The sequence below is a fragment of the Leopardus geoffroyi genome, chromosome C1 (assembly GCF_018350155.1).
Source record: "Leopardus geoffroyi isolate Oge1 chromosome C1, O.geoffroyi_Oge1_pat1.0, whole genome shotgun sequence".
In the NCBI taxonomy this organism is placed as follows: domain Eukaryota; kingdom Metazoa; phylum Chordata; class Mammalia; order Carnivora; family Felidae; genus Leopardus; species Leopardus geoffroyi.
This window is the reverse complement of record NC_059328.1, coordinates 100,676,994-100,704,454: the sequence shown is the minus strand read 5'-3', so window position 1 is coordinate 100,704,454 and position 27,461 is coordinate 100,676,994. Positions and strand designations below refer to the sequence as shown.

Sequence of the window (27,461 nt, the reverse complement as noted above, 5' to 3'; positions counted from 1 at the left end):
GCAGGGACCCAGCGTCTTTCCTACCCGACTCCCCCCCCCTCCACCCCCCTGCCCCACACGCTGCCAGGTGCTGCCGAGTGTGGGCCAGGATACAGCCCCCATGCAGTTAGCAGGGACCCTGATTTGAAGGTGTTAGTGACGGGGAGTTTAGTTTCAGAGTTGAAGTCGAGTGAGGAATCGTGTCTTCTTGCCAAAGTAAAATTTGAGGGTGAGACTGAAGCGCCAGGCCAGGAATTCAGACTGGGCCTTTCTGCCAACACAAGGGGAAAGGGTACTGTTTTAATCTCGCTGCTGCTCAAACGGATTCCAAGCAGCAGGCCAGGAAAACAAGCTGCGTACTTGCAGAAAGCATCAGAGAACTCTGTGGAGTCCTGAAGCAAAAAGGGATGGCTTAGATTTATATTAGAATTTGTACTTGAACTTTAGTGCCCTTAGCCACTGCCAAGTTTCATGTTACTCAACACACAAAAGAGAGGAACCACTGGTCTCAGTACCAGCTCAGGGTACCTGGTGCTTGTGTGAGCAGTGTGAAAGGCAGGTTTCAGCTGGACTTTCCAAACACCTGAAATTCAAGGTTACCTGGTCTATTCTGAGGCTGGCAAAGCTTGTAGAACAGGTAGAGACACCACCGGACCAGGGCGGGGTTTTAAAAGTGCAGCTTTGGTCAGTGCGGCTTTTTACCCCAATGGTTCTAGAACATGTGTCTCTTTTCAAACTTCAAGACAGCTGGGCTGACCAAAAACTTCAGGTAAGCAGACTGTACCAAAGATAGTCATCGTGCAATGGTAGTAAAGAACTGGGGCAGGGGGTGGGGGGCACAAACCTGGAAACTTCTAGCAATTTCTGTGCTTCCCTCCCTCCTCAGAGGAGGACTAGTACCGGATAGCAAAAAAATAGAAGCAGAAAGAACTCCAAGGGCAAACTGGAAATTTAATTACTTGATGTGGTTCTCTGATCCTATCTTCATCTGGAGCCTCGTCACCCTGATCGTCAAGCCTTCTAGTAGAGCAGCACTGACTTCTGTTAGCAAGTGCTTACGTTCATGGCTCCATCACATCTCAAAGCTCTGGTTAAACATATCTGTCACTTTTGTGCAAAGATGTTGCCATCCAACCACAATGGCAGCCTTTCAATGTCACGGAGGAACATGGAGTTTTCAAAGTTGGGATTCAGTCCTCATTGCCCCCCTTTTAACCCTGAAGCATGCTGGGCCCCCCTCAGTATAGAACTGGCCTGGACGCAAAGCCGGTGAATTCAAATGTGACTGCGATTCACAGGGCAACAGGAGCTGGTTGCAGGAGCTGGTTGCCCACAGAAGTGGCTTCTATTCACCTAGCGTAGGACAACATAGATACCAGCTAAGCCTCGGGGTTCAGTCATGACCAATCTGCTTTAAGAGGACCAAGATCTCACATTCCAAAAAAAAAAAAACAAAAAAACAAAAAAAAAAACACCCTGAAAATACCATCTTCAGAAAAAGGTAAATCACTCGGTTTCTGCTAAGCCGTAAGGTAACTTCACTGCCTAAAGCAAGGAAAAAAGGAAAGCAATCACTCAGGGCTGGGGAATTGTATGGCCACGGAAGAAAGGAAAAACCAGGAGTGTGGATTTGATGAAGTCACTCTATAAACCAAGCTGGCTGGTGCTACTGAGTTCCTTTGCCCTTAGTGCCCTAGAGTGATGCTTTCTAAGAGATCCCACGGAAGTTTCAAAACTCACAATCTACCGGGAGGGCAGCAGCCCAGAACGCCCCCATTCGCTGAGCTTGCTTTAGACTGGAGATTAACACTGTTTTCCTTCTAAAGTGCAGACAAGAAACAAGTACGGTCAAATCTACCAGAATAAGGAAGACATTCTTCATGTACTCCATTCTTCCCAGAACACACCAGAATTAATCGCGCCGCGCACACAAGGCCCGAGTGAGCGCGAAGCCTCTACCTCACGCACGCCACAGGGGCGGCAGGTTCAATTCCAAAGCAGTTTTCAGCCAAAGAACTCTGCCCACCACAGCAGGTCGTCCCACAGATCGTTCAGCCCCGTTGAAATTCCTGAATTCATTTGCCGTCCAAAAAAGTCCGGGGAGGGAAATCGCTATTTTTTGAGTAAAGAACAAAAACAAACAAAAAGTAATCGGCCAAGGTACTCGAGAAAAACGGCTGGTCATACTCGGAATGTGACCAAAATGGGTTTCCAATTAAAACATGGGAAGACCCTCGCGTCAGTTACTGCAAGGACTCTGGACAATCCTTCGTCTTAGGAAGGGCAAAACTAAAGTGGTAAGCTGCTGGGGGCGGGCGGGGGGCGGTGGGGGGGGGAGGTGTCATTCAATAAGAATTCCCTAAAGAAAAAAAAAAAAGAACATTCATGTTTCCTATTTACAATCAGCCCCTCCCCACCCCCACCACAATTCTGCTTTTAACATTATGTTCCACATTTTATTTTGTTTTCAAGTTACATTTCAAGCAAAGGTCTTCCACACCACCCCCCCACCCTCAGCAATATCTCACAAATCCTCGTGAGAGCACAACATCTAAACCATAAACCACTTTCAACCAGCTACCGGCTTTGGTTTATTGATGAGAAGAAATCCTCAGCTCTGCTAGCAGGGAATAAACATACGCAAGTCAGTCCCCCGAACAGAAAAATGCAGTCACGAGACCACTCTCATGTCCACCATTTTCTGCTTGGCTAAAATTGGTACAAGAAAATAGACTATCACCACAACTTTCACCTAACAGCTGAGAACCCCAAGTGAGGGCCAACAGAGCCAACCGTAGGCCCGAGTGAGAAACACCGCCCAGGAACTTTCCCAGATTCCATTAGCGCACAGAGCTCCAAATGTCCCCGCGCGGATGTTTGGGACGTGACATGTTAGTGTCTCTCTCGGAAAGACGTGGACGGGTCCTACTTCCTATAGCGTTTTCCAAAGTGGCACTGGAATGATGGGGTCCCTTCAGGGTTGGCTCATGATATACTGTAGACCCATTCCAATGGGTGCACAAAGAACAAAATAAGCAGAATCAGAGCTGAGTTCCCCTTTAAAAGCCAAACACCTACATCTAGAAGGAGGCTCCCCTACCTGAGAGCCCTTGCCCTATTGGGGTCCCCGCTGTGGAAACCCTCAGGTCTCAGGGTTAGTTACAGGGTAGCCAGGTAGGGTACGGCTGGCTGTAGGTAACTGGGGGGTGGGCAACGTAGTAGTTGTTGAAGTTGCCGTCGCTGACGTACGGAGCTGGCTGGTAGTAGCAGGTGACGTTGGTGGCGTTGGGGATGATGTTTTGTTCTGCCAGCACGCGCAAGGCCAGGAGGGAGATGAGGTTCAGGGTCTGCCTCCGCTCGTGCCCCATGAGGCACACGGTGCTCTCGTTCACCACCCTGCGAAGGATCATGAGGTAGTCGTACTTGCTCCTCTCTTCCTCGGCAAAGTGGTTTTGAAGGTAGGTCTCCAGCTTCCTTTGCTGTTCGAGGATGTCCGGGAAGTCGATGAAAAACCTGGAGCACATGTAACGCTCTAGGGTTTTGATCTCCTCCTGGTCCGTGGGCCTGAAGTCCCGCACCAGGAGGTTGCTGTACTTGAGCAGCCCCCCGCCCCGGATCTCTTCGGGGTTCTTGGTGGCGATCAGTCTGTTCTGCAGGTGGTCGAAGGCTTCCTCAAAGTCCCCGTACACGCTCTCCCCGATCACCGTGGGGTGGAGGTGCTCAGAGATGGGGCTAGTGGAGCAGTCGTAGAAAAAGAGCAACGAATCCAAGATGATCTGAAAAGAGTCCACGCTAAACTCGAACTGGCGCCGGATGGAGTCGACGAATTTCAGCTCCACGTTCCTCCCGTTCTTGTTGGAGAGGGAAATCAGGCTCCAGCGGTCCGTGTCCGTGCAGACCTTCACCAGTTTCTGGACGTAGGCCTCCTTCAGGGTGACCGGGCTGATCTTGAGCTTGTTCACACCCTCCGGCAGGAAGTTCAGGAGGGAGCACAGCACCACATCTCTGACCAGTTGAAACTCCGCCTCTGTGGGAAGAGCCACATGAAAGATGAGGTCCAGGTCTTTGCAACCCAGGCCGTTGTCTTTGACCAAGACGTGGCCAGCCGCAGAGCCGTTCAGCCGGACGTCCTGCACTTTGATGCCCGCCTCCTCCAGCCGGCTGCGCACGGTCTGGACGATATCCTTCAGAGTTATCTCCAAGGTCGGAAAGTTGCCTCGTCCGTGGATGGGTACGACCTCGGTCAGGACCTCATGCAGACGGCTGACCTGATCCCAGCTGAGCACGCTGGAGGACAGGCAGTCCCTGGTATTGCTGTTCTCCTCTGCCATCTCGGGGGGTGTTCTTGCAGGGAAACTGCAAAGTGAGGGGGTGAGAAGCAGAGTTAGGAGTCACTCTTACGCGGCCCAGCACCTCAAGGGACTCAGAGAAGGGGCTGGTTGATCTCTGAACGCCGTCCCGCGTGACAGCAACAATCAGCACCCACTGCTGGGTGTGGCTGATATTCTGGAGAAGTATGTGGGAGTGGTGCCTGTGCGGAGGGAGGACAGAACACACCTAAACCTACCCTCTCCCAAATCTGAGGACCTCAGAACTCTGTCTGATGTGGGGCTGGCTGGTATGTCTGCGAGAGGGTGGCGTGTGCGAAGGCAAGTGGACAAACTCGTTGAACAAAGCGACCTAAACACAGCATGACTCAGTAGAGGGCCTACAGGATTTGCTACTCTTCCTTTTTTTTTTATTTTTATTTTTTTAATAGAATTACCTCTCCTGCTTTTGCATGACTGACTACATCTTGAACTGGCTGCTAAATAAGCTACAACCCCCACACCTCGAACACAAGACCCCGCAGAGAAAGACCTCCTGCACTCCGTGAGGAGGTGAAGATTCCCCTCTGGGCTGCCTGCACACCAAGGAAAGGAAGTCGGATCAGTCCTGCCGGAACCACGGACACAGACACCTCGTGAGCAAGAATCCCATGTCCTTTTCACTTCCGGGAGTGGCCCGCCCTAGAGTTAAGCACCTCGGTTATCCAGAGTAGGACACCAAGGAGCTGCCTGAATGACAAAATTCTTGGCGACAAAGGCTGGGGTCAGCGTGGTGAAGGAACAGCTCTGCCAGCTAAGAGGCCCTCTGCGCGAGGTGGGAAAACTTCCTCGGGGCAGGGTGATCTGACTGGATGTTGAAATCGAGTACCTCAGAGCTACCCAAGGAGAATGAAGCTGGCTCTCAGTCCTAGGAGAAAAACATCCTGCGTCACGCGTCACTTGTTAGAACCGCAGTTACCAAAGTAATCTCCGACTTAGTGATACGTTTCAGAAAATTTGAAACACAACAGATCTCTGGAAATCCTGATATGTAAAAACAAATACTGCCGTATTAGAAAGTCAAGGTGTTTGGGGATCCACATGGGTCAAATGTTAGCTAGACAGACGTAAGAGCAGAAACAAAATGTCAAGGTGCTATCCTTGGACTTCAGTGAGAGCACAGAGTCTTCCTGCCCCCTTCACCTTCCTGACTGGCGAGGCACATGTAAAACCCATCCCAACAACTGCTACAGTTTTATGGTGTTTGGAAACCGCTGTCTTTGCGTGCACACCCACCATGCACGGTCCTGAGGTTCCAATGTGGATTCTTAGCCTCGCGCTGGTGCCAGGAATCCTTGCCTTAATCGCTCAGGTCAGTGGGATGGTTGTCACTCACCGCTGGGGGGGGGGGGGGGGAGGCACCACTGGACACACCGAGACCGGCTTTCCAGGAGCTGGCCACGAAGAAGGTGGGTGCAAACACAGCATAGCAATATAGGGCCATATGCGCTAGAAAGAAAATGGAACGTACAGGTAGAAGAAAGGAGTGTCCCTTGATTGGGGAGGACAAGAAGGCCACAGAAGAGTTCCCTGATGGGGAGGGGACCTAAGTTGACAGAAAGGCAACATGGGCGCTGGGCTGGGGATTTAGGGGCCGAAGGTGGCATGCAGCCGAGACCTAGCAAGTTGTCCAGTCTGGCCATCATGCACCACTCAAGCCACAGCACAGGCTCCCTTCACTACGTAGGTTAAGGGGCCGAATCTGCTTGGCTTGCAATAGGAGGGGCGGTCACGTGATCCAAGCAGGCTCTAGGAAGCCCAATCTAGGGATGAGCACTCTTGTGCTTGCCACAGGAGAATACTTGCCAGTGGGCAGACAAAAGTTTCCCTTCAAAGCTGTCTGGACAGCGTTAAAAAGCCCGCGACTACCTAGATCATTCTACCAAAGCACTCCTAGGTTAAGGATAACAAAAATTTGTAATGAAACACTGAATGCTTATTGTGGCTAGCACTTGGCTTGAAGTCAGATTTGGGGCGTCTTTTTAATGTGCTCTCTGTACGTTTGGTTCTTTGTGGCCCCTCAGTGATCAGCATCGGTGACCAGTACGCTGCGCCTAACAACATAGGGTGCTGCCCAGTTCAGTCCAAATGGCCATGGAAAGGTCTGGCGCTAGCTTTGTTTTGAGACACCGCTAAGCCACCTGTGATTCGGTGACACAGATTTCCGTCGGCTGTGCTGACCCACCTATGAAAACACACTTTGCTCTACCTTGTGCATTACCTGTTATTGTGCTTCTGAGTCTCGTGTTTACAATACAAGGTAGGAGAAGTCACAGTGACAGAGGAGTCGCAGTTGAATCAGTACTTGGAAGAGAAGGAACAATTCATTGTGACACCTCTAGGAAGAACCTCAATGTTGCAGAGGAAAATAACTATAGGAATGCCTTTTGACTCATACGTTTTTTTTTTTTGTTTTTTTTTTTCTTTAAAGGAGTTGTGGGGGAAAATTTTTTTCTAAATTAAAGGCAGGACTATTGCCACCTTTAGAACAGTGGTTCCTACAGGAGGAACATCTAAATCCAGTGAGAATCTGATGGAAGCCATCATTCCTCCTCCAGGAAGGGACTGGGGAGGGAAGGGGATGACATATACAGGAGACTTTTCATGTATTTTTAAATCTCTAAACTTGGTTCAAAGTTAGAATCTGTTTTAGATTGAAAATTTGTAAGGTTCATATGGGAGGAGGGGCATGAATGGCCAGAAAAGTTATGAGAAACAAGAATGATGTACATATTAGCCCCATAAGAGATATTAGGAAGCCACAATAATTGAAACAATGTGGTATTGGTACAAAAAGACAAACTGATGGAACAGAATTCTTAAAATCTAGAAATAAAATCCAACACATAAAGGGATTTGGCATATGATACAGGAGAGAGAAAACGTAGAGAGAAATAGTAGAGAGCAAAAGTCTAGACATGTGATAGTTATCTAGGTTAAAAAAAGAAAATAAAGTGACTCCTCGTCTTGTGCCAAACTAAGATCTGGATGGATGAATTAGACTTAAGCACAAGAGGACAAAACTTTACGGGTTCTAGGGAAACATGGAATTTACACACACGTACATAGAGTAGGCAGTCCTTTCTAAGTCACATAAAATCTCAAAGTCACAAAAGTCTGATACACACAAAAAAACACCTACATGGTAAAAGCACCACAAAGACGTCACATGAGCAGGCTAGGAAAATATTTGCATGATGAGGCAAAGTGCTCGTTTCATCAATGACGGATGAGCTCCTACAAATCAGGAAGACTGGCACCCCAATGGAAGAAGGGGTGAAGGGCACGAACTCAGATGCCTGACACAGTCACCCTCACGTTAAGGGATGGGCGTGCTAAAACTTCAGTGTATCATCCTTCCCCATCAGGTTAGCAGGGATCAAGCAGCAGATACCTTTGGGCACCCTGCCCATGAGTTCTCTCTGAAGAACAGTGTGGATGCCCTGTTTTAAGTGGACGTATTCTCCATACCAATTCTACTTCTAGGTCCTTTTGATCTTATCCTGTGGGTATACTTGCGAGGGTGAACAAGGATGCTGGAGAATTATTTATGAAGGTACAGAGTCCTCAGCAGAAGGTTAAATGACTTAGTGCATGTATACGATAGCATACACTTAGATGGCAGTTGTCCAAAGAATGGCTCAATCTGTATGAATGTGAAATTCTAGTTGAGACTTATTCAGAGAAAACCAATGCTGTGTGTGTAAAAGCACAAGCCCATGCGTGTACAATCATACAGACCTCTGGAAGGAAACACAAGTAGTTCAACCTGCCTCTGGACTGGGAGACGGGACGAAGAAAACTTACTTTATACTTTTTGAATTTAGAACCTTCCCACGTATTAATTGAGAACTGTTAAAATCTCATGAGCCATTTCCTAAAATCTTTCCCCCATGAGCCTGCTCACTCCCCTGCTGCCTGATTCCTTCCATCCCTTTCCTATCACTTCCCGCCGTCTCTATGTCCACGTGCCCCAATCAAATACACATAGAAACTTCCCCTCTGAGCCTTAAATGTTGATCTCTAGGTGTGAGCTGGGGAGGAGGGACTGGTTTTCTCCTAGAACGGCTTTTAGTCAAGTTTCTCTTTCCCTACTGTTCAAAAGAAGATGTCCATTGTTTGTCAAAAATCCTCCAGACTTCCAAAATAATGGATAAGCCATCTCACCTAGTGCCATTCCAGGTTTGTAATCCAAAGTGTTCTTCGTAGTTTTGTAAGAATTGCTATTTCACATTTCAGACATAGTATAGCGACCCTGATGATGCTGTTATGTTGACTGCTGGCTACCACGGGAAGACCCCTACTACATGCAATCAACACTTCTCCAGCCATCTAAGAGGTCGTGGTTGGCATCTTCTATGCCAGCTTCTTCTGACACACGTGTGAACAGTGGAGTTAACTTTCAGAAAAAAGTAGCCCCTATAGAAGCATGTTGTGGAACTGGCGAGTGACAAATCTATGGTGTAGCTCTTAATTCTTCCAATGTTCATGACTCAGAAACAGAGGAGCTCAAGCGAGCGAAGGCTCAAATTTGGGCTGGATTCATATTTGGTACTTAGCTCATTAGAAGAGCCCCAAATTATAAGTTATTGGTGATTATTACAAAGGAACTCCATGTTTTCTCTCAACCATCCAAGCAATTTCAAATATCAAAAGTGTATTTTTTAGTTACTCCAACGAACACTGGTATTACTAGAATAAATCCTCCAACTTTCAGGCCCTGAGGGCTTAGATAACGCACCAGAGCTTAGTGCGACAGTTTGAGTTTTAATTAACCACTTGAAATCAACCCTGATATTGTGAAACACACATTCCCAATTCATGAAAGGCCCAGGTTCAAGGCCAATTCTGTTCAGCAGAATTAGCAGAATAATGACTAGGAAAAAAAATATCAGTCTGAAGGCTGGTAAATTCAAACTAAAGTGTATGATTTTCCTCTTACTGCCTGAGAAGCAGATTTATTGTATTTTTGCACAGTAGAAACTGGGCAAGGTGGGAACCAGGATTTCTCACTGATTTGGAAATTCAGGCATCTTTTTACAGGTGAGGATGGCCAATTGCCTCCTCAGTTCAAAGTACTTAATCTTCTGGAAAGTGGGACTCGTGATGACCACCTACCTCAGGTGCCCTGAATTCCCTTCTCTTCTCTCATCTGGCTGCAGTGGACAGGTGGAACATGAACACTGGAAGAAAGCACGTTTGCAGAAATGACAGCAAAAGGTGAGAGGAAAAGACCGACTAAGCCCAAAGAAGATTATACCAAGTTCCCTAAGGACAAGTTCATGTCTAATTTACCCATGTTTCCCATGGCCTGGGACAGAGGCCCTCAAAGGGAGGTTGATCTGAAAACTTATGATTAGGCCTTAATTGAAAAGAAAACAGGAGAGAGAGAGAGAGAGAGAGAGAGAGAGAGAGAGAAAGCTAGCTATTTCTAGTCCTGCTTTATAGCTTATCTGGATCCCAGAAACAAGAGCAATGGAGACTATGAAAGCATGGGGAGGACTCAAGAGCACAAGCAGGACAGATGGGCAGACAGGTTGGAGAAGAGCATGTGTAACACTTCTGGGTCTTATGGTCAAGGGCTTACAAATCATCACTGAGTCCTATTTATGCCTGGTGTTAGGCACAGACACCGTCCGGAGAGTTCTCGGTACATGTGGAGATGTACATCTACAAAGTTAAGGACAGTGTGTAGTTAAGTCTTGGTCTACGATACTTAACACGAAAGCTCTAGAAGGTATGGTCCCAAAGGTTTCATGGAAATGCTGAGGTGTGAACGGAGGCTCTCGGCTATGGCAGACCTCCCATCCACTTCAGAGAGAGCTGAGCAACGCCCTCTTCCTCTGACCCTGCTGGGGTGTAAGGATACGAAGGGACCTCAAACACATTTCAACATTCCTTTGATGACAACATTTCCTTTCACTGTTACTGGATGTTACCTCCAAAGCCTGGACCTTCCTAGTAATACTTTCCAGCTCCAGGTCAGAGACCCAACCATGGGCAATGGACCAAGCCTGGTGACAGACTACCGGAGGTGTGTGTGCAGAACAAAGATACCTGCTGTCCCCAGCTCCTGGCTGAGAGGGGACCCGTGCACCCGTGGCAGGCCTCTTCCCCCTCCAATGTCCAACAGAGGACACGAAGGAAAAAGAAACTGCATCACTGCATATAAAAACCTGGAGTTTAAGCGGAAGTAAAAAAGGATGCAAGACACAACATCATATTCTGTCTCACCAATTCTTTCAGCAACCTGAGTGAATGAGAACCACAACTCTGGTCCTCTTTTCCCTTATAAAACAAAGGTGCAGATGTGCATGCAAAACCAAGGGTGCTCAGTATAACCACTTCACACCCACTCCCAGTTAACCCTCACAAGCACTCTGAGGAAGCCACCAACGTCCCTTGCGTGCAAATTAAGGAACAAGGATTAGAAAAGATTCAGTGAATGGACTCCAGATCCTCAACTCCAGAGCTAAGGTTCAAACTCCTGGAACCGGCAACGGCTCCCACCAAGCTCGCCCGGCTGCTGGCAGGGTGGGAGGTGGGGACAGGGCAGCAGGCTCATGCTACAAGCACACGGATGCACTGGGATGACCAGTTCTTGCTCCCCTACAGCGATCGCTTCTAAAAGAGACACCGTATTGGTCCTATCCAAAAAAGGACCGTGACACCTTATGTCCACCACATACGCTGAAAAGAGCAAAGCTTGCATCAATCACCCTTTATTGCCTGCTTTAGAGCAGACTGCAGTTGAGCAAAGGACAGGAGTCGGTGTTCATCTTCAAGGACGCCAAGGTGGTTTAGAAGTGCCCTTCAGAGAGGCACCAGAGAAGGTGATTCATTGGCCACAGTGTGGGGAATCGGATTTCTCAACGAGGACACGCATCAGCTGTTTCATAATAGAAACATCTTACCAGTCCTACACACTCAGAAACCACTTACCACTTCCTCAGAAGCTCCTAGCCGGGACTAGCAGGTGCACAGCCCTCCAGGGCCTCTTCATGTAGAGAGGGCCACAGCCTGGAGACACCAAATGTGACCAGTTGGCGAGCCAGGTGCCCTAACATGAACCACCAAACCCTATCTGATCCAGCTTTATCTGGATCAAATCATCTGACACGTACACCGAGGCTACAAGGGAGATACTATTATCCCTACTTTGCAGGTGAGGGGACTGGGGAACAAAGAGGTTACACAAAGTGTGAACTGTCCACGGATGCCCTGCCGGGAAGTGGCACAAAAGCCACTGAGAGGTTTCCTAGGAGGTGGATGGTTTTGGCGCACGTCTTGGGACTGGGGTAGGGCCCTGAAGATAAGCTAGTTGCTCAGGTAGTTGTAGAAAGTAGACGGCAGCAAGAAGAAGCCAAGAGGGGAAAGGTACAAAGGTCTTTTTATAGGATGGTGGGAAGGAAGCTGGCTAGATGTGCTGAGGCCCCTGAGTGAGGCAGGCCAGATGGCAGGTATCGGAAGCAAAGGCAGAAACACTCAGAGCGTGAGTTACCTAACAGCTGTCAGTACAGAGACCCTCTCCCTCAAGATCACCCTGGATTCGGGGAGGCATGCAGCCTGGCTGGAGCCACCAGAATTGAAGGTAATTATGGATAAAAATGGTAATCATGGCGCTCAGGTTTGTTTCAAAGGAGCAATGGCTGTGAGGTGAAGGCCTTGTTCCGCACATTGAGGGGGCTCCCCGATGCCAGCCAGGCCACAAGGCTGTGGCTCGCAGAGGGCTCAGGGACAGCTGCAGGATGCGCTCTGCTGGCTAGAAGGTCAGCAGTGTCGATCTACTGATAAAGCCACAGAACAGGACACTCTGAAGACAAGAGGGCCATTTTCTCAGATCCCAGGAACTGACAACCCAACTGGAGCTGCAGAGAGAAGGTAGATAAGTTCGCAAGAAGTGACGGGAACCCCTCGGGCTACCTGGGGAAGGAGAGCTGGAACAGAACTGAACACAAAACAGCCTGGAACAGACTAACGAACACACACGTGCTGAAACTGAGCCTGCACACCTGTTACTTTTCCCAACCGCACAGAGTTTGGCCCTTGAGGTTCCTATGCCCTCGAGAAAAAAGCTGGGCACTCTGCATGACCGTGGACTTGATAAACACAGCAGATCAGCGGGCAGAAAGGGAAAAAACCAGGGCCAAAGTAGATTCTTTTTTCTGAAGAGAAATCCTCCCTTAATCCTTGAATGTCTCGTGAAGGCCAGGAGTTACCAAGGCCCAGGGGGCAGCCCGAGGAAGCCCCTGTCTGCCAGCCGCCAACCCCTCACCACCAGGGAGGGGGCCATGTTCTGACCCCTCTGCCCCAAACACAATGTTACAGACAACCGAGAGGCACATCGGTGCTTAATGTAAACATACACGAAGTAAGACTTCACATTAGTAGGCAGCCCAAAGCAGGAGAACCATATAATGTCTTGTTTATTAAAAGGACAATAAAATATATTGTGTTAGCTTTTTCTAAGAAGTTATTTTTACAGTTGCCCACTCAAAACACCCACAAACAAACAACCGCCCTGTGCCACAGAACTGTGCCCAGAGAAGACGTTTCTAAGTCGGTGACACAGCCCATCGTGCAGATGGTCTGTTCTCACTCTTAGCTTGGTCACATTCAGCCAGGCGTCTCAATCTATTTTCTCAGGGTTATCAGCACCCTCTCAGCCATTCAACACCGACGTGTACTACAGCCAAAAAATTTGGCGTGATTCCCATGGCAACAGGGGTGCTGCCCTCTGAGCTGAAGGAAATGGGGTGTCCTGGACGGGAGCAGAAGTGGGCCACAGACCCCAGTGACCCCAGCTTTGCTCCGAGCTTTGAGTTTGGGGGTTGGGGGAGGCCCTCACAAGTTCCTCCCATCTCTGCCAGCATACGGTCCTAGTGGGTATCAGAGATCGGGCTCTGTCCACAGACACCCGCCCTCAGAAGACTCCACGCGGAAGGCACTAGCCCGTCTTTCAAAATAGGATGCATAAGCAAGTGTGGCTGGAGAGATAACGCTGGGAGAACTCACGCTGTGGCTGCAAAACAGAGCAAGATGGAATCAAAACATGGGCCCAGACAGTTGGGACACCACAGTTGGGAGTGCTTGAAGGAATACCCCGAAGGCATCACAGATGTAAACATTCACAAGGACAGAACACAGACATCTTTACGTGGAAGCTGAGCATAGAAGTCATGATTTTTCCAAGGTGTCAGCAATATTACGCCCTACGCACACCACTCGAACTGGAAATAATCCCTGTTCAGCTTGGCGCCCCACTTCCTCCTACCAATTGCCTCTTTCTAAATCAGAGGCTACTGGTCTGACTCATTTAAAGAGATCTCCAGAGCTGGCCCCACCATTTTAGAGATTGACTATACTGAGAAAATAGAAGGACTCCTAGGAGGCTGTTTACCATGAGAATGAGCAAGTTTACATACAGTCCACAGGGTCCAAGGGCTGCTGGCCTCTGGGGTCTATCAAGGGTTGCATCCGACCTGACTCTCCAGCTTAGAACTTTGAACAGTTGTCAGGTTTCCAGAAGGAGGGCCTCAGTTTGCTGTCCCGTCACTAGCAGCATCCCTGAGCCTTATCAGGAAAGGGACAAGCTCGAGTGTAGCACTTATCGTACTTTAGACACATACACACACCCCATTCACATATGTCTAAGTGTGAGCTGGCTTCCATGCCTGTGAGGATACTAATTATGCACAATCCATCCAGGTTTCGGTCTTGCACAGAACCGTCCCTGTAGCAGACACCTGACCTCCAGGTCTGAGCACAGCAGCAGCCTGAGTGTAACATCACCAGGCTCAAGGGTCCCTCTGACCTTAAAAATGTGTGAAGAATGGAAATTTAGGTGGATAGGCAGCGTGGGGGGTGGAGGGATGCATTAAAGTGAAGGAGAAGACCATGGGGTGGTACCTATTCCTGTACCAACTGCACCTGAGGCAGCCAAGCCACCTTGAATTTGGTATCCCTACATGTGTGGAGCCTTGCACGCCATGAATATGGCCCACTAGGATGGTTAAGCTAGCATTTACCGAGTCATGTGTTGGTGTCATTTGGCAACTCATAGACACCCCTTTCTTGAAAGTTACTTCCTCTTGCATTTTCAAATTTTGGTCATTGATAAATCTTAACTGTTGATAAACAGGTGGAGTCCTGGTCCCCTGCCAGTGTCAGATTTCCTCTGCAGTTCTTTGAAATTCTATTTCCTCGTAATTATTCTCTAAGAAACCACCAAAAAATGGAAGAATGAGCACTGGACTAGAAATCAAATATCCTGTGTTTTAGTCTCAGGACTGACTCCCAGGGTAAATGGGTAGCAGCAAGTTGGCCACGATGACTGCGTTTCCCTTCGTTCTTCCCAGTATCTGAGGGCTTACTATGTTCCAATCGCCGTTCCAGGAGTTTACGATCAGTTCATTGGTAAGCAAGAGACAAAGACCCCTGCCCTTGTGGTGCTCACAGCCTAGCTCACACTCTTCTTCCATAACTTGTTGTTGCTACCTCTTGGCTCCCACTCATGCAGAATCTGAATTTGAGAGGGAGACACTGGACAGCTGGTGTGGACCCATGCTGCTCAATACCGTATCCACAAGCCTCATGCGGCCCTTGAGCGCTTGAAATGGGACAAGTCCACTTTGAGACATGCTGGGAATCTAAAATACACCCTGGATTTCAAGGACTCAGTATGAGGGAAAAAAAAAAAAAAAAAGAGTAAAATCTCATTTATATTCTTTATGTTGATTACATATGGGATGTCACCATCTGCCATGACATCTCCATGGCATTACAAGATCACAAATAACATCGTGGCTTGGACCCATCTTAAGGACATGGGGGGACCTCTTTAACCCATGATGGGTAAAATTATTAAAACTCTTTCCACCTATTTTAGCTTTTTGAGGACTTCTAAAAACTTAACTGTGGCTCTCCTATTTCTACTGGACGGCACTGGTCTACCACCCTCATACAACGAAGAAACGGAGGCCTGAAGCAGGAAAGGCGCAGCCAGGACCCAAACTTGAGCACTGTCACAAGTCAATGCAGCCTCAGAGGCCGGGGGGAGGGAAGACTAAAGAGCACGAGAGGCCTGGGCACCGGAGACCACAGCAGCGCTCGCTCCCAGCCTGGGGACAAGTGGCCACCAGTGCCTGGACACGTGGAAGGTGCTCACTTAGTGTCCACTTCGTGTCTCCCCCTGCATCTGCACTCTTCCCACCGCAGCCACCTTACAGTTACTCCACAACTGGCCGAGACCACGCACGGTCAGCCGGCTGCGATGCCCACCTCCCCAACCACCACGAGCACCGGTCAGGGATGTGTTTGGGGGTGGGGTGTAGACAGCCAGGCAAGGTGGAGGATTACCCTTTCTCCCACTCTCGCAAGGGCTAAGCCAGGGGAGAGAGACGTATGGCAACGTGAGGGGGTGGGAGCGGTTCGAGATTCATGGAGAGTTTTCTTCTCAAAATGGGTCCTCCGAGAGTGAATAGGGAGACAGTTATGGGCTTTGTGTGTTCATCCGGTAAAGCACAGAAGAGGCGAGTAATGAGATATGAGGACCCTCAGGCGGGGTAACATCAGAGCCTCTCAGAAGGGTCTAAAGCTGGCTAAAAATGTAGTTTGGTGAGACTGAGTTGTTCAAGCAGCTGAGTATGAATTCTGTGAGGCAAGGTAGGGCAGTTAGGAAGACTCATCCAAGGGAAGTGGAGAATAGACGGAAGGTCAGAAGGGTACAGGTCCTGAAAAGGAACTCAGCATCCAGAGGGATGGGCAGTTCCTGGGAGTCCTTCAGGTGGTGTTTGAGGGGCCTGGGATGTGCGACTGGCCAGAGAGGCTCACTGCTGCTCTCACGGAGTCGCTGCCTACAGGGCCCCGAACCAGGTCAGTGACGGCAGTGGGAAACAAAAAGTTAAAAAGATAAAAGGTCAGCAGAACTAGCAGCCTAGTGAACTGGAGAGAGAAAGGCTGAGCGAGCCATGTGAGGCTGGGGTTGGGGTGGATGGGTAGGAGGGGAAGTGCCGGGAGAGAGCAGGTCCGGAGCTCAGCTTAAGGGATTTCAGCTGCTGGCCAATTGGTAGTCCCTGCCCTTCAGCTCCAAGCCCGGCCAACTGAGGCCACCATTCAGAAAAAGGCCCAGACGCCACCCGGCACTTTAGGCTGGAAGCATCCAACCCAAAAAGCTTCCGGCACCTTAACCCACCAAAAGGATATCTACCTAAAGTGCACTTCCCTCTGAGAGCAATGGCAGCTGAATGCTAGCAGAGCACTGTATCCAATTAACAGGAGCACTGTCTGTGCACCAGGCCCGGCTCTAGGTGCTTGGGATTTAGCAGTGAGCACAGACCCCCGCCTTCCTGGGGCTCACAAGCCAGCGGCGAAGACAATCGAGCAAAAACCAAGTGCCCAGACCTTCTGAAGCCAACCCAGCTCCTCCTGCATTCTCCAGAGCACCTCCCCAGGCCTTTTCACCTATCGCTGCCTTGGCCCCTGCAGCACCTGGCATACACTGCGGCCTGGGGAGCATTTAACTACTTACTGGCTCAATCACTGTTATCCAAGAAATAAACACTTACTTGATGCAGTTCGGGGACCGAGACTCCGCAAGGCTCTACGACTAAAACATAGGCTACACGGAGTTACTTAAAATCAGCAAGTGTATCTTCATATTAGCTTTTTCCTGTTACTCCAAAAAGTTCTGCAAACAGTTCTAGGAGAGGCTACAGGGGCCAGCTGTACAAAATCCACTGATTCTAAACAATTCCTGAGGCTTTTTCTTACATAGCTGGGTTATACAAAGATGCTTCCTCTAAACCATTTAGATTCCAAATAAGAGCTTCCTTATCATACATGCAGTAAAAGGATAAAAAGGCTTGAGACCAGAAGTCTTAGAAGCATCACAGGAGATCAGCACTACCGCTGTATCTGTTTTCTTCAAACACATGAACATTTCTTTAGACACAGATGTGGCTGCTTCATCATAATATAGCTTATGCCAACTTGGTAGGCTACAGTCAAAACACCAAGATGGCAGAACACATTTGTCTATACTGTCTTGTGTATTTCAGTGACATCACAAAAAAGCAACGAACCTTATCTAACCAAAGTAATGTTTTATCCCAAGTAACACCTTGGACTCCATATTACTTCCCTTGAACCCCTAAACACACACACACACACACACACACACACACACACACACACACCTGTTGCGAGACCAAGAAACCCAACACAACAAGTTTAACTTAACTCATCAAACTAGTCTTGGGCTTCCATAACATCTCCTGGTAACACAATAAAGGTTTACCACATCCATTCGGAGCCCTTGGCTGGTCATTCTTTGGTGACTGGCCCCCTGCGCCAACATCTCCAAGATGAAGGCAAGGTACCACTTACTTGAGCAGTTTTAAAAAATCATGTCGTTTTCTAACTTTGTATCAAATGTGTCTGATTGCAGGCACTGGAAGAACAAGGGCACCCCAGTCCACACTAAGTTATCTTCATTGCTAGGCGGTTCTCTGGGCTTTCAGAAGTACGAGGACTTCTCTGTTCTTTGATGGGTAGTGTGAGATGTGCACAATTTGCCCTGGCCTTGAACCCTGAGGGATGGAGGCCAAGTGGGGCCTATTGGGAAAAGCAGGGGTGAGGGGTGCTGTAACTCAAGAGGGGATTTCGTGAGCTACTTGTACTCACAGTACAGCTGAGGAAACCAAGGAGGGAGAACCATGGGTGCTCAACTAAATCACACTCATTCTGACAAACGGGCAAGATCCAAGTCGTTCCCCTCAGAGGTACCCCAACTTAATCTCTGGCTACAAGGTAGGTATTGTGGAAGAAACTCAACATAGAGTGCTGCTGTCGGCTCTGTGTATACCCTGTTCTGAAACTAGGGACCTTTGTTTTGGGTAACGATTGAGAGGCCTCCTGGTGGAGAAAAAAAACTTTGTTTTTTTGTTTGTTTGTTTTTAATGTTCATGCTATGTTATGGGGCTCTCCCTACAGCTACCTGAGCGATTGTATACAATCTACCAAAACCTTCTTTCTAAAAACTCCTTATTGAGATGAGAATAAATGAACTCTAAAGATATGCGTATACCTTAAGACACAAGGTTTCAGTTATCTCAAGTAAAAGCTTGACTGCAGAGATATTAAGGTTTCCATCTTCACAAACAAGAATGTCAAAGGACAGAACCCCTGCTGGTACAGCTCAGACAGCCTCCCTGAAAGCGAAGAGAAAAGTCAGCATTCTCCAGTCCACACCGCACCCCCTTCAATGGCACGGTCTCACGTGTGGGTCTCACTCCCTCAAAAATACCTTTGGGGATTTAAGACACAGCACAATTCTTGGTAAGCGCTCCTACCTCACCCCGCCCCCACCCGCAGCGCCCCAGGCTGCCTGGCTTGCTTCCTTGCCGGCTTCTTTGCCAAGTTACTCCCGTGGAAAGGTTAGTGTAGCCAACAATGGCCACTCTCATCACCCCACCCCCTTGGAGGGCAGCTGGGCCAAGCCAGGAGTCTACTTTAGAAGGATTTAATAATCTTCTTTTTTTTTTCCTGAGGAGGTTCAGGTTCCTAACCCACCTACCAAATAGCCCGAATATCAACCGTCACAATACAAATGATTACAACAGTCTGCATAAACGCTGACTGCGGTAAGTGCACTTTAAAGCACTCCATTGCTTGCATGCTGTAACTCCATAAAAAAAATTAAAAAAAAAAAAAAGTTTAAAAAGGCAGCAGGTCGCCACCTAAGACAAGGGCTTTGCCAGCCGTGCAGAAACCTTCCTCCAGACAAAAAAAAAAAAGGGGGGGGGGAGGGGACACAGCTGATCCCTCCTCCGGGGTCCAGCCTTATCGGTTGGTTCTAGCGAGAATGGGTGAGTCGGCGAGTCCTCCAGGGAAATTTCCCAGGCTCTTCTCCGGGAAGTTCTCCCTCCCTGCGAGGTAGCGCAGTTTTGTTTTCTCTCCCACCTGCGTTCTGTGTTTAGGCGTACAGCCTCTCAACCCACAGCGGTCGAGTTCACAACCCTCCTCTGACTCTCCTCCCACCTCTGCGATCTGGGGCAGCCTCCCGCGGCGGCCGCACCGCTGGCCAGCCGAGTCAACTCACTGTCAGGCTTTCAGTCTACACGGGTAAGCAAGTTTCATTCCTAAAAGGGGAGGGACCAGGCAGGGCACAGACCCCGTATTCCCGAGAAGTTTCCAGGAGAAGCGCAGCGCAGAAGTCACTCGCTTGGACCACTTTGCGGCTCACGGTGTCCGCAGCCTAGTGTGAGTCCACGGAAAGTTAGGGATCTCTGCCCTGGTCTCAAACCCCGGGGCTTGGCGCCGAACCGGGGCAGCGCCCCTCCCCTCGCCGGCCGGAGACGAGCCCCTGACCGCTGGGTCTCCAACTGCGCCTCCCAAAACCGCCGCGTTCGAATTCGCGCTCGGCCGGCCGGCGGCGGCGTGCGTGCCCGCGGGAGCGCAGGCGGGGCGGGGGCGGCGGGGGCGCCGTCGGGCCGGGACGGAGCTGCAGGGCCCCATCGCCCGCTCTTCGGCCGCCCCGCCCGCGGGACGCGCGGAGCAGGAACTCGCCGAAGTTTGCCAAGCCCCGGCCGAAGTCTCTGGAAAGTTGTAGCTCCCTCTCGGGGCGTCTCGACTGGTCCTCACGGGGCGGGGGGGCGGGGGAGGTGTGTTGTCGCAGGAGCCGGAGGGGCCCGGCACCTGTCTGCACCTCCCCTCCGGCTCCCGCGCCCCCACCAGGCTCTGGGAAGACTTGAGAGCTCCGCTCGGCTGGGACAGACCCCCACGAAGGCGGGGCGCGCGGTTCTCTGGGGCCGCCCCTTCCTCGCACCTTCAGGTGAGGGGGCCGGGGACTCACCTGGGCGGCGGAAGAGGAGACGACAGAGGTAGGTCCTTGGCGAGGGCAGCCCCCAGCAGGAGCGGCGCGGTCACTACAGCCCCCAAGCAGCGGCACCGAGTGAGCGGTCTTGCCGCCGCCCCCTCCGTTCTTATACGGCCTGACCACGCCCCCGCGGGCTACCCCCGCCCCCCCCACTCCCGCCCCTAAGCCTGCCCTCCCGGGGGAGCGAGGGGCGGGGAGGGGCGGAGCCGAGCCCACGGGGTCCTTCCGCCTGGGCGCTGACGGCGAGGGCAGGGCGAAAGCTGCCCTCTGATTGGCTCCTCGGGTGAATGGTTGCCGGGAGACCAGTAAATCTTCGGCGGCGGGAAGGGGCGGGGTGCTGAAGGAGGTAGCACTGCGCAGGCGCAACACAGGGCGCCCGGGTTGACGCCCCCTTAACTTCGGAGTTACCAAGACTCTTTCTACTTTCCACTATGCTCTTTGCTGCTGCTGCTACCATAGAACTCTTCCTCCCAGGCTTTTCCCATCTCCGTCCTGCTCCCACTCCCTCTCAGGCCTCTTTCAGGCCTCTTTTTCTCTTGCTTTTCTGAGGATTTTCGCGTCGGTTCTCTCTCTCTCCAGGAGTGGGGAGTGAAACTCCTACGCCTACCTCTGGCGTGTGTTTTGAAGTGGAAAAAAAAACATAGCGTTTCTGGGCCGGGGGAGCAGCTTCCCTTTGCCCCGAGCAAATTGCCTGGAGGCCATCGGGGAAAGGGCTGGCGCCATTGGTTCTCTGGCTTAGTTACCACCTGTGCGCGGTTAGTGGGCCTGCGGGCCTCGAGGAATTGGTCGCCAAGCCTGGCAACCGCGACAGCTTGGGCCCTGCTCGAAATGCCTTGTATGTTATATAACATTGCAAGCGGGGCTTGGACACCATCCACTCGTTCCATAGCCAGCGGTGTAGAGTCCAGTTTCTAAATTCAGAGCAGTCTGGGTTGGGATCTGCACTCACCACCTATATCTGTAAGGCTTTTGGCAACAAAGTTAACCAACCCTCCATTAATCTTTCTTCACCTGTATGACGGGACTAACAGCTTTCTGAGTTTACTTAAGTATTAAAGAAGAACATAGAAACCTGTTAGTGGCAGCCTCTGCTGTAAAGCGTGTGGTAGATGTTGTTTATATCAAACAGCAGCTCATGTTGTTTGTCAATAAACATTTATTGAGCTTGTATTCGTCTTCTACTGAGTGGTGGAGAAAAAGATTACTTCCCAGATGCAGTATTTCCCTATCCCTCCCCTTCCATCCCTACCTGAAATATCAACGTCTCCCAATATCTCAAGAGCACTCGAATGGGGGGAGGGGAGGTCTTCTGCAATGTTAATACATAGAGTATCAGTATGCATGCTTTTAGGGACAGTCACAGTGACTCCATTGTTGGACATGAAATCCGGATATATGGTCTGATTTTTTTTTTTCACTTTTCGAGGTATAAAAATTCAGTATAGTGCACAAAGCTGGTATGTACACAATGATGAATTTCTACATTTGTGTTCTCTCATGGGGCTACCAACCAGATCAAGATGTAGAATATCTCCAGCTTTCTAGTGACCCTTCCCATTCAGTGTCCCACGAGAGGTAACACTATTGTAACCTCTATCACCATAGATTAGTTTTCCAGTGTTTGAACTTGATGTGGATGAATTACATGTATGCGCATTTTTGTGTCTGGCTTCTTTCACTCAGCAGTGTGTCTGTAATATTCGGCCATTTAAAAACTTTTTTTTAATGTTTATTTACTTTTGAGAGAAAGAGAGACAGAGCACGAGTGGGGGAAGGGCAGAGAGAGAGAGAGGGAGACACAGAATCCGAAGCAGGCTCCAGGTTCTGAGCTGTCAGCACAGAGCCTGATGTGAGGCTCGAATGCACGAACTGCAAGATCATGACCTGAGCTGAAGTCAGATGCTTAACCGGCTGAGCCCCCCAGGCGCCCCGTGTAATAGTCATCTATTTTGTTGCATGTGACTATGATTCGTTCATTGCTGTATATTACTTACTTATATAAATATTCAGTGATTTATATACTCATTCTCCTGGTGGATGTTTGGGTGGCATCACGTTTTTGTCTATCATGAATGAAGTTGCTACAAACTATCACGTTTTTCTAGTTTCCTTGAGATATAGTTGACAAAGAAGAATTGTATATATTTAAAGTGAATTACATGATGTTTTGATATACATGTACATTGTGATATGGTTACCATAACCAACCTAATTAACACAGCCATCACTTCGCCTAGTTACTTTGTGTATGTGTGTGTGTGTGTGTGTGTGTGTGTGTGTAGTGAGAGTGCTTAAAATCAACTCTCTTTGCAAATTTCAAGCACATAATATAGTGTTATTAATTATAGTCACCATGCTGTACCTTGGGTCCTCGGAACTTATCCATCCAGCATAACTGAAACTTTGTACCGTTGGGCCTACATATACATGCCTTTTATGTTGGATTTATATTCAGGATTGGAATTGCAAGATCACAGAATATATACTTGTTAAGCTTTAAATATACTGCCAAATAGTTTCCTGAAGTGATATAATAATTTGCATTCCAACCAGTGAGAAGACACTGCCAGTTGCCCTCCACATCTTTGCCAGTGTTGGTATCGTCAGTCTCTTCAATTCAAAAAAGCGGGTGTGTATTTCATTGTGATTTAAATTTACATTTACCTGATAATTAGTGATGTTGAGCAACTTTTTATGTGCTTACTGGCCATGTGATACCCTTTCAGTGAAGTGTCTGTCCAAGTCTTTTGCCTATTTGTAAAGAGTTGTCTATCTTAGTGATCTGTAAGAGTTCTTTACATATTCTGGGTGAGTCCTTTACCCAATATATGCATTACACATATCTTCTCTCAGTCTGTGACTTTCTTTTCATTCTCTGAATGTTATCTTTTGACAAACAGAAATTCTTCAGATTAAAGAAGTCTACTTCATTCATCTTATTTTTTTATGACTAGAGCTTTCTATGTCCTGTTTAACAAACCTTTATCTGGTATAAGGCCATAAGTATCATCGCCTTTATTTTCTTCTAGGAACTGGATTGTTTTAACCTTCACATTTAGGTCTATGATTCATCTCAAATTAATTTTTTGTGCAGTTTGGGATCAAGATTTATCGTGCTTTTTGGCTACCCAATTAGATCAGCACCAATGGCAAGTAGTTTTGTTGAATGAATGAATGAATGGATGAATGGATGAATGGATGAATGAATGAATGAATGAATGAATATTGGTTGAATGAAAAATTCAGAGAACAAAGCAGCCAGTTGCTTAAAAATCCAAAATGTCCAGAAAAACCCAAGCACATGATCACAATAAACTCAGTGCAAAATTTTATATTACATTGACTCTTGGACTGTTTCTATTTTTTCAGTACCTTGTGGATACCATTAACACAAGTAGCCTCAAGGTAAAACACAGTTCAGAAATTCTTACTTAGAATTTGATCTGGCATGGTTTGGTTTTGCCTTTGTTTAAGTAAAATCTTGTTCAGCTTCCTGACCGTTAGGTAACTTTGACCATTAGGGAGGAGGGGAGAACCAAGAGCCAGAAAAGAAATTAATTATTCATGTAGATGTATATATGTTTCCTTGGGCCCCTTTTTATTCTTGGGGCATTACTTGACTTTCCTAGAATTTTGTTTCTGATTGTGTTTGTTTGTTTGTCTATGTTGTTTTATAAAATACACATTGTTCTTTCTACCTCATAAAACTGTGGCATCCTAGAGCCGGAAGGACTCTCGGGACGTCATTGTCCGTTGGACACAGAACCAGATATTGAAACTGTCTTTTCAAGATTATTGGAGCCTCCTTGCCAAATTCCAGCTCCTGCTGGAACACATCCAATCAAAATAGTTTAACGACCTTTGCATTTTGAGCGGTTCACTTATCTGTACCCGGGAAAACTGAGGAAAGAAAAACCAGAGAGAGGAAGTAGTCTTTAAAATGCAGGTGTTTCTCACTTATGGCCATGACCCTGAAAATGTTTTATGCCTCAATAGAATCTTATTTTAAATATTTAGGGAAGCAAAGAAACTCCATTATCAATTATTTTTGTAGGGCAAAAACCTCACTTCTGTTTAGTGCCCAGATATCCTCATTTATTAGTTTCTTGAGTCTTAAGTTTTTGTATTACCTTATCTCAAGGTGGACCACCATGATAAACACTTACCAAAATACCCTCCTCTAAATATCTTATCTTTCTTATGATGATTTTTAAGTGAGGTTTCAATTGTGTACACTGACGTATAGAGAAGCACACAAATCGCAAAAGCACGACTCGATACATTTGTACAAACTGACCAACCCTGTGTCACCAGCATGTAGCTCAAGAAGCAGAGGAGCACCACAGCACTGTGGCCCTGTTTCAAAACCACCACAGTGGCACTGTCTGCATCCTAGTGAGTGTCTGGTGGGGCCAAGGCGTGACTTGGCTTTCCACCTCCCACTTAGAACTCTTGCCAGTAAATCTCTCTCTCTTCTCAGGCTCCTTCAGGCCAATAATTTTTCTTGGGTGTTGCAGAAAGAGAACTTGGCTTGGAGCAAGAAGGTGTGCATTTTATTTAGAGCAAAGCACAGGAGGAATGGACCTACGACTAGTCAGATGTGTTGGGGCAGGAAGGAGGGAACCGGCTGCATCTTTGGGCAGTGTTCTAATGGCAGGCCCAAGCATATCATGGCCTTGGAGGCCCTGGGGAGCCAAGGCAGCACGAAAAGAGTAAGATAGGGACCCAGAAAGGGGGAGAGGGTGATGGCAGCACTTCCGGAGAAAGGAAGATGCCAAATATGAGTAGTACCAGCTCATCTCTCTGAGCTAGTGTCTCTAGATACCCTTCCTGCCCACCTACCTGACGGTGTTCACTGAGCAAAGGATATAGGAGTTAGTCAGATGGCTCATATCCCTGACAGATGGCTCAACCTCTCTGAGTCTTAGCTTCTAAATCCAAAACTGGGAAGGGTAATTAACCTCTCTGCTTTGTGGAGGTATGCCCCAATCAGATGAGGGAGTGAATGCATGTGAAAGCAGCTGTCCCCTCTTTTTTAAATCTTTTTTTTTTTTTTTTTGAGAGAGAGAGAGAAAACGCACATGTGAGGGAGAGGGACAGAGGGGGAGAGAGATAGAGTACACACGCGTGAGGGAGAGAGACAGAGGGAGAGAGAGAGAGAGAAAAAGAGAGAGAGAATCCCAAGCAGGCTCCATGTTCAGAGCCCAACACGGGGCTTGATCCCACAACCCTGAGATGATGACCTGAACCAAAATCAAGAGTCAGACGCTCAACTGACTGAGCCACCCAGGAGCCCCAAAAGCAGTTGCCCCTTTACAATATTTCACTCTTTGTCAACCGTGGGCCCTTTCTCTTTTTTTTACTATCAGGATGGCTTGGCAAGCAAGTCTGATGAGGGGGGTAAATTCTCAACACTTTGTTGTGGCTACCTTCACTTCTGGAGCCACAGATTTCTTATCCCCCTTCAGGGAAAAGGGATTCCATGAAAGTGTAAATTGTTAGCTGATCATTTCATATCTCCTGACCAACTGTGTCCACTCTGAACCTGACTTGCATTTAGATCCTGAATGTCTCTCTCGCCACCTGTTGTAATGCCTGAAACTCCTGGCACTGAAGTCCATGCCTATTGGGAAAGAGACTCCGATCATTCCCACATCGTTTGCCAGAAGAAGACGCTGCCCACCTGCTAGGAATGGCCAACTCACCTGCCAGCTGTGGTTCTCAGTGTTCAAACATTGGTCTCCCAGTGCTCACGGCAGCCTGGATTTGGAGTTGCAAGCATTCAAAAATGACTCTGGAAGACATAAGCAAAATGAAATTTACTGGGACGATACTGGGGAGCCCATAGCATCTGTAGGCTGGCTGGAGAGTTTGGCCAATGAGCTCTGCTAGCAGGAACAAGGCTCAAAGATCATACTGCAGAACTGGTCCAGGGAAGATGCCATGACGTTCTGACAGACATGTCTCATGCGGCCACTACTGCCTTTCAAACTGGACCACCACTGTGGCCGCCACCCATTGGCAACTGGAATCTTTGTGTCTCTGTTTCTTCCTACCACTAGCTTCTGATTCAAAATCTGGGTGGGAGCATCTGATAGGCAGAGCCCAGATGGTGTGCCCAAGCCCTGGTTGCAAAGATGGCTCAGAAACAGATTATGTGATATTTTCAGCTTTAACTCTAGACAGTCGGCTCTACCTCTTAACCCAGGGGAATTTCCAAACAGAGGCAGGCTGTTCAGACGCTAGATGGCCAGAACACGTACCTTTTCCTTTCCGCCTTTACAGCCATCTCTTGCGAGCGTTGCTTGAGTGAATCAGCACCCTTTGATCCATCTAGCTCGGGGACACAGACAAGTTTCTGAAGCCTACAAATTGGAGGACCAGGAAATGGATTCTTGAGGAACTTCAAGGATGGAGGCCATTCAGTTCACGCTACCCTGCCAATATTCTCTGGTCCTGGCCAAGTGATGCTTTTCCTCCTCAAAATTCTTAGAATAGGCCCTGAGTGGATGTTTGGTGTGAGAGTGAAAAGAAAAGAAAAAAAAAAGAAAGAGGTCTTGGGTACACCCCCCCCCCCCCCCACTCCCCACCAACTCTCGGTTTGCATTCCTGGCTCTGCGTTGTATTAGCCACCACTCTAAGCCTGAGTTTACCTGTCTGTAAAAATAAATAAATAAATAAATAAATAAATAAATAAATAAATAAAAGGACTTACTGCAACGCCTACGGCTCCAGCAGTGACATGAAGGAGGTAACGAGTGTGCGGTGGGCCTGCCCAGCACATCATGGGGTTGGCTGCATATAATGACAGTGTCCCAGAGCTGGCGCTTGTGTAACAGGCGGATTTACCGAGAGGGGACGACTGTTTGCTCAGCAGCCTAGAAGTCTATAATTAGACTGTCACAACATCAGCAAAAGTACAGGATCAATGTAATCAGAGAAGAAATGGAAAAGAACACAGCATCAGTCAAAGCCTCCAGTGGGTCCCCGTGGTTTCCGGAGCACTAATCGCCCAGGCAGATTCAATGTCCCGCTTGTGGGTTTCCTCCTGGTGATGACCAGGTTGGTTTGGGCCTCCGCTGACTCCCCCTGTGAGCCACCCGCCCTCCCCCTCCTCCCTTCCTCTGCTCACTGAGTGTTCGGGATGAGAGTCCAAAGGACTTGTACCCAAAACTTAGTGGCCAAGGCTCTTCCATTCCTCACAATGTGTATGCGTGCTGGAGTAGAGGAGAGCCAGC

The 27,461-nt window shown here is 48.5% G+C and overlaps 1 protein-coding gene and 1 long non-coding RNA gene across 3 annotated transcripts; one reads left to right on the top strand and one right to left on the bottom strand.

Annotated features, from left to right (window-relative positions):
* Positions 1-2,485: 2,485 nt before the first annotated feature.
* TENT5C (terminal nucleotidyltransferase 5C) lies at positions 2,486-20,324 on the bottom strand. 2 transcript variants are annotated; one of them, XM_045478813.1, is made up of 3 exons: positions 20,200-20,306; positions 18,433-18,556; positions 2,486-4,335 (listed from the first exon to the last, which is right to left on the bottom strand). In XM_045478813.1, the coding sequence occupies exon 3, from the start codon at positions 4,308-4,310 to the stop codon at positions 3,135-3,137; it is 1,176 nt and encodes a 391-aa protein (XP_045334769.1). In that variant the 5' UTR covers positions 4,311-4,335; positions 18,433-18,556; positions 20,200-20,306; the 3' UTR covers positions 2,486-3,134. The 2 variants fall into 2 exon arrangements, with proteins under 2 accessions (XP_045334769.1, XP_045334770.1); XM_045478814.1 differs by lacking the exon at positions 18,433-18,556 and having other exon boundaries at positions 20,200-20,324.
* On the top strand, positions 19,288-26,778 carry LOC123598547. The gene is made up of 2 exons (XR_006712682.1): positions 19,288-19,469; positions 25,784-26,778. It is a non-coding gene; the product is annotated as an uncharacterized LOC123598547 (long non-coding RNA).
* The last annotated feature ends 683 nt before the right edge of the window (positions 26,779-27,461 follow it).